This window comes from Protopterus annectens, chromosome 5.part0 (assembly GCF_019279795.1).
Source record: "Protopterus annectens isolate FY-2018-M chromosome 5.part0, PAN1.0, whole genome shotgun sequence".
In the NCBI taxonomy this organism is placed as follows: Eukaryota; Metazoa; Chordata; order Ceratodontiformes; family Protopteridae; genus Protopterus; species Protopterus annectens.
In genome coordinates this window covers 1460559373-1460573959 of record NC_056735.1, presented here as the reverse complement: position 1 = coordinate 1460573959, position 14587 = coordinate 1460559373, and the positions used below count along the sequence as shown (strand labels likewise).

General features: G+C 40.9%; 1 protein-coding gene across 1 annotated transcript in view; it reads left to right on the top strand.

The window, feature by feature from the left end:
• SLC15A1 (solute carrier family 15 member 1) overlaps positions 1-14587 on the top strand; it is a 422183-nt gene that overhangs the window by 238706 nt on the left and 168890 nt on the right. Inside the window, exon 16 of the mRNA XM_044071289.1 lies at positions 1136-1294. Within this exon, the coding sequence (XP_043927224.1) occupies positions 1136-1294 (159 nt within the window). The remainder of the gene's footprint in view (positions 1-1135; positions 1295-14587) is intronic.

Genomic DNA, 14587 nt, shown 5'->3' with positions numbered 1-14587 from the left:
CGTTGTTCCGGACAGTGTCCCTTAATTCTGGACAGTCGGGAAGAATTCTGGATGGTTGGCAACCCTAGTTGCTATCTGGGGTAGGGCTACGGCAGTTGTTCAGTATCCCCCAGCCTTACTGTTGCCACCAGATAATGTTGATGTGCCTTATAGGTGCTGCTGTACTGGTGCAGGAGTTACCGGGATAGATGGATGGTCTGCATGCTTTCTTGTAATCATATTATATAACATGTAGCATACTAAAAACAGTTTGCAGTCTGTGATAAGGTGAACCCCAGACATATGTACACAAAATAACTGTGCTTTAAGCAGACTGCACAAACATGCTGTTTGATGTTCTATACTTGTGTTTTGATGATGCTATGCAAGTTTCCTATGTGTCTACAGACATCTATCTATGTGTTATCTTGTGTTCTTTATTGTGAAACAGCAAAAAAAAAAAAAAAAAAACAAACAGAAGTCCAGTTATTATACTGAGTATTATATTATAATTTTAGAATACTAATTGATGCATTCATAATGCAAAGCGAGGAAAAGTTCAACACCATGATTTTGTTTCATTCCTTAATGTTCTAAAAGTCTATATGCTGCAACCTAGAGTTGTCACTGTTAAACTTGTGACTTTCCTGAACATTTTCAGCATAGAATAGCCTCCTCAATCTGATTTTGTAACAAGGTGGTTCATTTTGTTCTAGTTTTCCATTATGTGTCAGCAGAGAGTACATATTCTACAACACACACTGAAAGAAATGTGGTGTCTTGAAACAGCAATATATTACATTCCTGAAAAATATGCTAATGTTCTCATTGACAGTATTAATGTTTTATCTTGTATGTTTTATTGTGGTATTTCTTATTTAGTTTTTATTAATTACTGCTGCCTTTGGGGCATGTAGTATCTGAACAAAGGTCTTTGGTACATCCTACCAATATGATTTGGTGATTAATTGACATTCATGTGTATCTTCAGATCTTCAGTTATGTGATAAATGAAAAATTAAGTGCGATGACAAAACCTGTTTGACACAATTTCTGCACACTTAAAAACAGCAGACTGCTTTATATTTAGGTTTGTATAAATATGAATGCATTATAGAATAGTATCTAATGTATAAATCTTTTTTTCTTTTTCCAGGCAACTTCAGATTACACTGCTTTCAAGATATCAGATATAAAAAATGTTACAGTTACTTTCAGTCAAAACACCGGCTCCAGCAATTCAGTTAATGCCCAATTTATAGAAGAAGCTCGTCAAACTCTTCTTATATACAATAATCCATTCCGTTATGAATTGGTAAGTATGTAGACAAGAGATCACCAAACCTACTGAAGACTTATCATTGACTTATGTTTCTTCAGCAGTCAAGCACATTTCTAATGAGCTTACACTTTATTCTGCTTAATAAAATAATTATCCAAATGTAATTAAGGAGAAGAGTGGTTCAATGATCCAGTAAAAGTGTTAGTCCTTAATTTGTGTTGTAAATTCTTTTAAAATTCCTGATGTTTCTACAGACTTGAACAAATGGGTATTAGCAAGGCACAGTATCGCAGTATAATATTCCATGTGAACACTGCTGTGTCTGTATATATCTCTATGTAGACTGGTAGAAATGTAATGTGTAAGCAGAGACAGAGCGATGCATACAAAGGGAACAGACAATGAGTGATATACACAGAATATTTAAATGAAAGGTGCTATGCATGCTCGATAGTTAATTAGGTGTCATGATGAGTGTCAGCACATGTTGTCCATGGCAACTCTTCCTGTAGCCTCAGACTATTGACTTGCAATAGCTGCCTTCATAGCACAGAGGTCTGTCAGCTGGAGCAGCCAGCTGGGGTTGATAGGAATAATCCACTAATACTGATTTACCCATCCCAAAGGGAGTAAGCAGGCAGCGCCCCACCACTAGATATCCACCTGTGGGATAGTCTGTGATTGCAGCACTTGCAGATGTGAACACAAGGGAAGTAGGGGCACTCCGAGAACTTTGTATTTACTTAATTTTACTACACCTGGAAATTGCATGTGCATGTAATATCTGTATCTATGTGTGTGTGTGTGTGTGTTATATATATATATATGTGTGTGTGTGTGTGTGTGTGTGTGTGTGTGTGTGTGTGTGTGTGTGTGTGTGTGTGTGTGTATTTTATATATATATACATATATATCATAATAGTCTTGTTCTGCAACAACTGAATGCTACAGGAACTGATAAAAGTAGGGGTCCCAGGACAGATCCCTGGGGAACATCACTAGTGACAGGTCTGCTGTCAGAGGTGGAGGCACTGATGAGATAAGGATTTACGCCAAGTTGTGTTAGCTTTTTGATGGTGCCCGAGTGGGGGATTGTGTCAAAGGCCTTGCCCACATCAATGTAAGCTGTATGTACTGACTTCCCTCATCCAGGGCCTTCGTGACAGTCTCAAAAAAGTCAACCAGGTTCAACAGGCAAGATCTGCCCTTAACTAATCCAAACTGGCTGGGGTCAAGTGCTTGGAGATCACCTATGTCCTTGTTTATGAGGTCCATAATAATATGCTCCATGGTCTTACAGATCAGACTTGTCAAGCTAATGGGGTGATAGTTTTTGTAGTGGCACCACCTTTGTGCAAAGGGATGACAATGGCAGTTCTCCACTCTGCTGGAATGAAGCCTGTACTTAAGCTATAGTTGAATAGGGTGCTCAGTGGCAAGCCTAGTTCTTGCTGGAGATGTTGTAGAATACAACCTGGGATACTATCAGGTCCCATGAAAACTGTGTTCTTTACCTTGGATAGGGCCTTTAACACTTGATCTATGGAGATGTGAGGTGTGGACCCATAGTAAGTTCCTTCCTGGTGAGATCAAACCATCAGTCTGTCTCCTTTGAAATGTCTATCCCATCCAACCCCCCCCCCCCTCAGCCATAACAGGCTAAAAAAATTCTCAAAAGCTGACTACAACCTTCTAAGGGAGGGTATCAGTAGATTCACATCACCGTCCCCCTCAGAAGATGCAGACAACTATGCTGAACAGTATGCCAGTGCAGTATACAAGCACCTGTACAGCTGCATGGACTCAGCCATACCCAACAGAACAAAAACCTACTCCTCAAGGAAACACAAACCCATCTGGTGGACACCCTCTATCAACAGGCTTTACAACAAAAGGAAGAAACTGTTGTCCAAGGGTAAAAAGGCACAAATTCCCAACTGGAAAAACTCCCTCCTTAGCCTCAACAAGCAAATTAGATCACAAGTGAAAACCTCCAAAGCCAATTATGAATTGAAACTAGCCTCTGAAACAAAGGCTTACCACAAAGCCTTTTTCAGTTATGTCAGGAACCTCCATGGCAAAGCCCAGTTTTATTCTGAATTAGTTCTTAACGGTACCACACTAATCCTGTTGACTTATCCAACCTGCTAGCAGATAGGTTCAGCACAAACTTGCCCCCCCCCCGCCTCTCCAAAGGGCTATTCAACCAACATGTAGCAGCAGTGGTCAGAAAAACCTTTTATTTCATTCAACTCATAAGTAAAGGGATTACATCCAGAAAAAAAGGAGGTTAATACCTCTCTGTACTCCTCCCTCATTAGGCCAATAATTCAGTACAATGCTCCATTTGGTATGTACCTCTCCAAACACCTGCACCAACTGGAAAGGCCACAGAAATACCTCACAAAGAGAATCCATGGCCCCAACACCTGTCCTATATGGACAGGCTCAAATCACTATCACTTTACTCGGTATCATACAGATTCCTCTGAGATGATCTATGTCTCGCCTACAAGGCAATTTCAGACCCTGCTCTACTAGAGATGCTCCATATCAGTAAGTCTAACTCCTCGGGCATTACCCACCCAAAAGGCCTAAATCTAATATGTGACATTAACAAAACCTGCTGGAGAGACAGGTTTTTCTCCCAGAGGCTGCTCTGTCTCTGGAATAGACTCCCCATATACATCAAACAGACTATGTTGCTGACCCTCTTCAAGCGTAACCTTGATGAGTGGATGGGAAACCACAAATTTGTCCCAGGGGTACCACCTTGTCCCTCATTGACAGGGGTGACAAGTGCCGACTGACGTTTCATTTTTGGGATAAACTCTTGGCTAGGCTTGTAAAGGCCCCAGGACCATTAGCCTAGTAATCTCCTATGATCCTGTGATGCTAAGTGTGTAAATGAGAGGGTATGTACAGCATAGCATTCAAGGGCCATATGTATGGACATATATACTGTATAGATATCTGCAGTTCTCTCTCCTTTTATATATATATATATATATATATATATATATATATATATATATATATATATATATACATACACACACACACACACACACACATATATATATATATATATATATATATATATATATATAAAGAAAAGATATATATATATTTTTTAAATTGGCTAAACTCCTGGTGTCACTCTGAAGAGGTCCAGTATGGGAGATGAGATTCTTGATGACAATTCAAGCTTTGCCAAGGGTGGTTTGCACTTTTCATTCCAAAGATTCTGCATACTGGTGAAAGATTTTGCAGCCTCACTGTACCATTTTTTGGCAAGGTCCAGGTGATGAAACTCCCAATTCAACTTCCAAAACAAATCAACCATTGGACAATATCAATGGTATAAGACTTAACAATACATTGAAGGACCTTCAGGCCATCCTGCATTTGGAGCACCCTCATGCATGTGTTGTTACAGAAACTTGGTTTAAGTGCCCAGACAGCACTCCTTCAATAGCTTGCTTTTGTGTTTATCACTCATTTAGACATGATGGAAACTGCCTTGGCATATCCAGATTTGTTAGAGACAACATTACCTTGAGACAGATACTTAGAGACCCACAATTAGAGCTATTAGAGATTTAAATCATGCCAGGATGAACTTTCCAAACATAGCAATGCTGCTATTCTAGGTGATTTTAACTACGTAATGATTAATAGGAGGATCTATACTACCAGCTTAGTATATGCACACAGATTCTTACATTTTTATAAACAAAAACTCCCAGGACCATATTATTAAAGAACCCTATAAAAACAGAATATACTTGAACTGGTCTTAATAAACTTAGCATCTGTATGTATCATTCCCAAAGTGTCTACCTCACAGATTAAATCTGCTCACAAGCTATTAACCTCCTCCAGAATCTCCAAATCATTAGAAACAAATATCACAGACTTCAAGGACTTCAAACATACAAATCTCCTACAATTGTATGATGAAGTCTCAAGTCAAGTAGACTGGTACTACCCACAATATTGATACTGAAAGGAGTTCTACAGCAATGTTCTAGTCATAACTGAACAAATGTCTTAAATAGGCAATCCTAGCTAGATCCAAGAAAATTAAGAGGTCTAAATCATACCAGTGTAGTGATACTCAAGCAATAATAAACTATGAATAAAAGGAAGAAACTCCTACACCTATATAGTAGGACAAATGACACCCAAATTAAGGAGAATATCAAACATAAGTAGGTAAAAAGGGACATAGGAAAAAGGATGGCATTCCTTGAACACAGACTAGCTACAGAAGCCAAAAACAGCTACAAATCTTCCTTTAGTTATGTCAGAAAAATACCCACCATTACTCTGAGCTTATTCAGAATGGTACTAACTACTCTGATCTATTTGGATTTTGCCAACACACTGGAAAATAAATTCATTGCCAACTTCACTGCAGAGCCATCTGTTCCAAAACCACTTATCCCTGATGGAATCAAGTCACCAACCATTGTGCAAAAGCATGTACTGAATGTGCTCTCCAAAATGAAGAACACCTCATCCATGGGGCCTAAAAACACACCCAGGCATGTAATTAACAGTACTAAGCAAGCATTGGTGGAACCAGTCCGCAACCTCTTCACCTTGTGCATAGCAACTGACTTTGTCCCATGAGAGCGATGCATAGCTATTGTAATGCCAGTCTGGAAAGTTGGCCTGAGCACAGACTCTGTAATTACAGACCCATCAGCTTCCAATTTTTATATAAAAAGCCATGCAATGTATCATAGCAGTTAACATAGCAGCTACAACACTAACTCAAATACTCCTCCAACTCCAGGACAAATTATTTCCCATAGTAAAATGCATTTTTAAAGAACAAAAAAAGAACAAATCCATGGCTTACCCATAGAATAAAACCAAGTGTTTAGCCAATTATTAAAACCAACCACTTTTTCTTTATACCTCTGCATCATTTTTTGTGATGGAAGGACTAGGGTTTTTCTTGCAATTGTGACATGCATGGAAGCTCCATCACGCCTCTCATCATATCCCTTGGGGTTCTCTGCACCATGTAGTTTGCTCCAACATGGGTCACCATCATTCCATACTCATATCTGTCCATTTTAAAAGTCATAATGGCCCTTATAGCATCAACAATCTTGGTTCCTGAGAGGCAACTCACTGGCACCCTGTTTTTGTTCAGCCTTTTGAGTGTGAAATCTCAGTCATTAGTACATTTACATTTGTATTTGAAGACTGACTAGGACAAGTTAGTCTGGGATGTGCTGTTTTCTGGTTAATCTCTGCTATGTTATCCGAGAAATAACTTCCAAGAAACCAAGGCAAATAAGATAAAAGATAATCCACAGACAGGAAGAACCGAACCAAAAAGCACAAAGTGCAGCTTTATTGAACAACAAACAGGTCAATAAATCAAGCGCTTTCGCCAGGCAAATACCTGGCTTTCTCAAAATAAAAAGTAGTGTGACTGAAAAGTTTAAATACTTAAGCATCTGATCACATGGTACTTAATTAGTTCAACAAACATCCACTTAAGAAGGCAGTTAATTAGTAACTGAACTCAGTGAGTGAAAAGTATGCATATGAAAATGCAGAATAAAAGTTCAAATAGTGAAAACACTAAAAAATCATTTAAAAATGATGTACAAATGTGTGCATAAAAAATCACAAATGTGTAAGATAAAAGACATTTACTAATTGTAACAAGAAAATCATAGCCTAGCCCATCTCAGCTTTAGTACACTGGATATATTAATGGCCTCATTGAGACCAGGGGATTTTGCAGCATTAAGTCTAACCTGCCATAAAAGTTCTTTATATTCAAGGCGGGCTTCCCAGTCACCTCCTCTGGCATCCTGGGTTACCTGTTCAAGAACCATAAACTTAAGTTTCATGTTAGGGCAAGAAGCAAGATGTTTAAAAAATGTTTTAAATGATTTTAAATGATTTTTAAATGATTTTTAAATGATTTTTTAGTGTTTTCACTATTTTAACTTTTATTCTGCATTTTCATATGCATACTTTTCACTCACTGAGTTCAGTTACTAATTAACTGCCTTCTTAAGTGGATCTCTGCTATGTTATCTCTAATTAGTGTTGCAGTGCTTATTTTATACTAGGTTTGGGTAAGGATTTTTTAATGCCTCAGCATATGATAATTTAATGTATGTATATACAGACTGCTGCATGGGTGAGTGATGCTCATAGGATGAGTTTTTTTGTGGGAGTGTGGCCTTGAATTTGGCTATATACTTGCATCTTTGACAAATAGACAGTGATGAGTTAAGTAAAACATCATTGTCCGTCAGCAACAGGCTAAGTGCTATCAGGCTGGTAACAGAATGTAAACTAGTTTGCTTGCCTACCATTAGAATAGTGCTTTGTTTCCTGGGTTAAAGTAGTTGTTGAAGAAAAAAATAGTAGACGTGGATTAACTGATGTTTTGAACACTAAATTAACTGTATGTGGTCAATATCTAGATTAACTGATGTTTTCAGCACTTACTTAACTATATATAGCCAACATTCTAGTCTACCATAGCTATAAGGTTGGTTTGCAGGTGGAACAGGAGAAGATACTAGCATTTCAGCTCCTAGGTTAGGTATTGGTTTGGGGTAAATTAATAAATGTACATTGAAAGAAGTGATTTGATCACTTAAACCAGGAAGGCAGTAAATACTTTGCTCTAAACTGGCTATGAGAATGTCTTTAGATGTGCAGTGATGTACAGTTGCTTAACTCTGTCATTTCTACAGCTATTAACTGTGAGGTGGAGTTAATTAAGGTTCCCAGGACAGAATTTGAAATTGAAAGTCCCAGTGAGGAGAAAGAGAAGAGTGTACAGACCCAGGGTAACCTACCAGGGGCTACATGAGCTGGAGATAGTGGAGCGCTATAGGGTGGACAGGGACATCTTACAGCAAATTGTTGAGCTGTGCCAGCCACACCTCACACACAGAACCAACAGAGGGGAACCTATCCCAGTGGATACCAAGGTATGTGTAGGCTTAAGAATACTAGCCACAGATACCTTCCAAAGGCCAACTGGGGATATCATAGGGATTTCTGGATGCCATGTCAGCACATACCGGTGACCACATATATTTCCTCAACACCCATGAGGCGTTGACCAGCAATATGAATCTCTTCCACCAAATAGTAGAATACCCTAAGGTAGTTGGTGCTATAGACTGCACGCACATACACATCAAAGCACCACCCGGTGAGCAGGGTAGAGTCTACATAAACTGCAAGGGCTTCCCTTCCATCAACTTCCAGGTCATGTGTGATGCCCAGAGCATTAGAATGAATGTGTGTGCTGGCAGCCCTGGAAGCTATCATGACCCCCACATCTGGCATATGATGCAACTGTACCAGAGATTTGCCAATGGGGACATCCCATATGGCCACCTAGTGGGGATGCTGGTTATGCACCGGAGCTGTGGCTGATGACACCCATCAGAAATGCACACACACCCGAATAAGAACTCCATAATGAGGCACACACAGACCAGAATCATAATAGAGAATGTGTTTGGGAAGCTCAAGTCACGGTTCCGGTGTCTGGACATATCTGGTGGAGCCTTGCAGTACTCACCAGCTACATGCACTCAAATTGTCATTGCATGTGCCATACTATACAATATGATCCTGCAGAAACAGCTGCAGCAGGAACAACACTGGCCAGGGCCAGACAGCCCCCCACCATTTCCAAGGCCAGCACAGGCACAGAATGACTCGCAGGAGGAACAACCTGAGCCTGCCCCTATAGGCAGAAGGAGGCATACCCGGTATCCCCAGGCCTTGGCAAAGAGGCAACGCATAGCACATACACAATGACATGGTAGGAACCCAGGGAATGACACCTCTCTCTGACTTGCACATGCAGTAAAAGGGGTGCCAAACATGATACTACCTGTGCCTAACCATGTATAGGGAGTGTACTATGTGCATCCGACATAGTCAGCCCTCCAGCACCATCCACAATACTGGCACAGCCACAAGGTAAGTCACTCTCACTATCAATTGCTGAATGGAGTAGTATGTTCTGCTACCTGTATCTATGGTATGAAAGTGAGCATGTAAGGGAATCGGGTGGCTGAATGGGATGGCAGCAGATAGTGGACACCTATATTGGCAGCATGAAATCCATAACAAATACTGGTGTCAACATAGTAGGCAGTACTAGACAAGGTGACAAAACACACTGCAGGACATGTGGTGGGCCCAAATGTGTGTCCATAGGACACACAAATGCATGTCAGTGAGGCTCACATACCCACCACCAGTCTCAGCCAGCAGGACAGGTGTAGACAAACACAAACAAAGGCTAAGGCTTCTGACTGATGGCTATGGAGAACAGCCCCACCCCCCTCCAGACCTACACAGACAGACTACAACAGGTCAGGCAGTGGGGTGTTAGTTCTGAAGGGTAAGAAGTCTGAAACTGAAATGTAGATCAATAAAACCTAAGAACTGAAGTACACTGATATGCATCTAGTCTGCATGATAGGTCAGAATATAGAATGAAATGGAAGCCAACAGAGTACCTGAAATACCAGTACAGTTATAGCAAATGTTTACAGTTGTCAGGTGTGCCCCCCCCCCCACAATCCTATGTAGAAATGAAGTAACATGTACGTGTGGATATAATAACAGTGGAGCACAGATTACCTGAGCTGGCCAAATTAGCAGGATAGATTGTTGCACATGTTCAATATGCAGGGCTCTGTGTGTTAGTTTGTTGTGTGTTGTATATTATGTGAAAGTGGTCAGCATGTAGGCATGGAGGGTTGTGATCCGGTGGCCAATGGCCAGTACTGTTGATGACAGGGCCAAGTTCTCACAACTGTAGTGCCAAACACAATGCATCCCAGCAAGACACAATCCAACAGTAATCCATACTAATTGTTCGGATGTAATATCTGTCACCATCTGAAAGATGGACATGGCATGACTGTGGGTCCAGACATACAAACAGTACACAGGTGAAAGTACCCTAGACAGAGAGTGTTTATGAAATGTTGCTGTCAAATGGACACACCTTTGGAATTGTACATGTAGGTTAGCAGCACATTAGTTGGCTGTGTAGTATGGAATACTGATGTAGTCTGGCCAAACACTGGCAGACCACAACAGGCACAGGTATGAAGTACTGAGAAACTGCTGATGTCCCTGCACAAGCCAGCATAAGTGGAATGCCCCACGTATATCTGTGAGTCAGCTGCAAGTAGCTTCCATAGCACACATGCATTCAGCATACCCCATCATCAGCCACAGGTACCTCACAGGTCATATCCTTGCTGTTGGGAATGAGTACAATATGCCCCCCATCTCTGTATGGGAATAGCCACAGAATGCAGCATGCTGAAGAGGTGTGCCATGCAGGTGTGTCACTAGCAGTAAGCAGCACCCTGCCAGCATCCACACCAATGGATCAATAAGGACAGAACTACTGACATTAACACATTGCACACCTACCCTGTCACTCCAGGGGAATACAGTGGCTTGCAGCCTGGGACTGTAGGAGTGACACAATGCACTGGCCTGCTACAGATGGCCTGCATCGCTACCAAATGCCCTACAGTCCTCTGTCAAAGGCCTGTGTCTCACCCATACTGCCAAGATATGTTATCTCATGGACTGCCAAATTACATAACACAGTCCACAAAACTCAAATGCAAGGCCATGTCAACAAATCCCAGTAGCATGGCCCCCATGTCCTACTGCATGAACTGTGGACCAACCCCTAAATACTGCTGGGATGAAGTGATAACTATAGGGATACTTATCTGATATAGTTTGCATAATGTTTGGAAGAGGAGAGAGTAACAACAGGATATGGCCATTCTGTCATATCGATAGATGTACAAGCACAGGATCCTCAGCCACCACAGTACCAAGGTGCTCAACCCCTTACACAGACCCATCAGCAAGTGTCTGCAGCTCCCCCTCCAGAATGGCATGATTGTGCAAGAATATGTAGGCTGCAGACCACAATACTGGACACAGCTTCATTCATCCTGTGTTCCTCAGGAAAGTACTGCAAGCAAATACATATACCTGTCAGTAGTTGATGACGTAAAACATCATAGTGTAAAACAGTACATATGTCTGAATATCTCTGCTAACACCAAAACCATGTAGCAGAAGCAACACAGACACAATTAGTTACAGCATCCTACTATATTTGCCCATTGTGACCCCATATTGTCAACCGATCTACAGATATCCTGCCAAAATAGGTTGCTAGCTGTAGGTGTAGAACATAAATGCCTGCACTGGAGTGCAACCTACCTGCAATGGATTCGCACATTCAGTAAAGAAGGTCATACTGGGCATGCTCCCACACTTAGAGAAACAAAGCCCATGTCTGACAACAAAATACTGAAAGGTCATACTGGGTATGCTCCCACACTTAATGAAATGAAGCCCATGTCTGGGAACAACAGTGGATTATACATATCTGTCAGTCGCAGATGTCTGTGCACATGCTCCACATTGCACACCGGTCATGCTTTGCACACACATCGGATAGGAATACACATATATATCCAAGGACAACACACTATAATACGCCAAACATACACATACAGAGATGTGTGAAAGAGAGTGATAGACAGTGACAAAGAGTGTCCCATCATGAGGCCTGTCCCACCAAGCACACATCCAATTGGCCAATACCACATGATGTGCAAATGTCTATCGCTGTAGACATTTGCTTCTGGTAGCCCTCAGCACTATAGTGTCTGTGGTGCTTGTGATAATTGTGTAACATGATTGTACAAGTCATTATTCATCTAGCAGTTGCATACACAGTCCTGTCAAATGTAAACCTGTGTGTGACTGAGTGTTGTGTGTGTGCTTCCAGATGAATGGTTTATGGCCCATTCACACACACTGTACTCCCCATAGCCTTACTTTGGCAAGCCTGCTGATGTCATTCACCTTGAAATACACCGTTGGAGAAGGGCTAGCCCTATAAGCTCTGTGGCACTGTGATAACTGTGTAATGCTATAGTGTGATGTACTAGTTAGATATTTATTTATTTATTTTTATTTGTGTGTGTGTGTGTGTGTGTGTGTGGATATATTTCCATTTTCAGTAGAGGCCCGGGGAGAAAAGCTCCACACAGAAATACACATAAAAAGAAAAAAACATACAATCAAAAAGCAATATCAATAATAACAAATGGCAATATCAATGTCAAAATAGAAACTTAATTAAGAAAATATATCAAAATTATAACGTGTATGAGTAACAAAGATTCATGTTGCAGGATGAGATAACAGTGATAAAATATAGGGTGACAAGTCATTGTACAGAGAGAGTTAGAGGTTAGCAAAAGGGTAAATATCAGAGAAAGAGGGCAATATCACTATAAGTGGGTAAAAAATGGAAGCCATCTAAGAGAGGAATGTGAAAACAGTAAAGGCAAAGAAGCAAAAAGACCTGCTGGATATAAGCCAAAGAGAGGTAAGGGATAATAAGGGGTAGGAAGAAAAAAGTTATAAAAAGAAAAGAAAAAAGAAAAAAGAGAGAGTGGAGGAAAATTTGAGGAGGAGGATAACAGATGTAGGTAGGAAGATTAGTCAGGCTTTATACAGGAACAGAGCCAATGACTTTGGAAGTAATTCTTAATTTCTTGTTTGAAGAGTGGCAGAGATGCGAGTAGAGTGATTTCAGTGGGTAGCAGATTCCGGCTTCTTCCAATTGTATTAGAGAAAAGGGAGTCACCGGCTGAGTTATTGGACTTTGTAAGGCAGGCCATGAGTTTCTTAGAAGATCTAAGAGAGTTGAGATTATTATAAGGGATTAAAAGTTGAGAAAGAATAGGGGTGTTATTGGGCTGGTAGAGTAATTTGTAGGCAATGTTGAGTTGGGGAATAAGCAAAAGGTTTTGAAATTCCACCCATCCTAGTTGTTTCAGGTTCACACAGTGATGTGTTCTATAAGGGTTGCCAGTAGCAAATCTGGCAATGTTGTAATAGGATGTGGCAAGTTTGTTAAGGTTGGCTTTCTTAAGGTTGGTAAAGATTGGAGAAGCATAGAGAAGTGTAGACATAAGATGGGAGTGGGCAATTGTGGCTCTGGCAGAAGCAGTTAGGTAGGGTTTAATTCTATATAAGGACCCAATTTTTCCTTTTACTAATTTAATAGTGTTGTTAATGTGTTGATCAAAAGAGAGATTGTTATCAATAGTTATTCCTAATAGTTTTGTTGTTGGTTCAGGGGAAATGACAGTAGCATTATTTGATGAAATGGTGAAATCAAGGGGTGAGGACCGAGAGGTGGGGGTGAAGAGGAGAAGTTTAGTTTTTTTGGCATTAAGAAGAAGGTAGCGTTTAGAAAATCATGTTTCAACAGTGTTGAAGATGCTTTGAGTAAGTGAATAAAGTGCTGAAGAAGAAGATGCTGAGCAAATCAGGGATACTTATCTGATATAGTTTGCATAATGTTTGGAAGAGGAGAGAATAACAACAGGATATGACCATTCTGTCATATCGATAGATGTACAAGCACAGGATCCTCAGCCACCACAGTACCAAGGTGCTCAACCCCTTACACAGACCCATCAGCAAGTGTCTGCAGCTCCCCCTCCAGAATGGCATGATTGTGCAAGAATATGTAGGCTGCAGACCACAATACTGGACACAGCTTCATTCATCCTGTGTTCCTCAGGAAAGTACTGCAAGCAAATACATATACCTGTCAGTATTTGATGACGTAAAACATCATAGTGTAAAACAGTACATATGTCTGAATATCTCTGCTAACACCAAAACCATGTAGCAGAAGCAGCACAGACACAATTAGTTACAGCATCCTACTATCTTTGCCCATTGTGACCCCATATTGTCAACCGATCTACAGATATCCTGCCGAAATAGGTTGCTAGCTGTAGGTGTAGAACACAAATGCCTGCACTGGAGTGCAACCTACCTGCAATGGATTTGCACATTCAGTAAAGAAGGTCATACTGGGCATGCTCCCACACTTAGAGAAACAAAGCCCATGTCTGACAACAAAATACTGAAAGGTCATACTGGGTATGCTCCCACACTTAATGAAATGAAGCCCATGTCTGGGAACAACAGTGGACTATACATATCTGTCAGTCGCAGATGTCTGTGCACATGCTCCACATTGCACACCAGTCATGCCGGATAGGAATACACATATATATCCAAGGACCATACAGAGATGTGTAAGTGTCCCATCATGAGGCCTGTCCCACCAAGCACACATCCAGTTGACCAATACCACATGATGTGCAAATGTCTATCGCTGTAGACATTTGCTTCTGGTAGCCCTCAGCACTATAGTGTCTGTGGTGC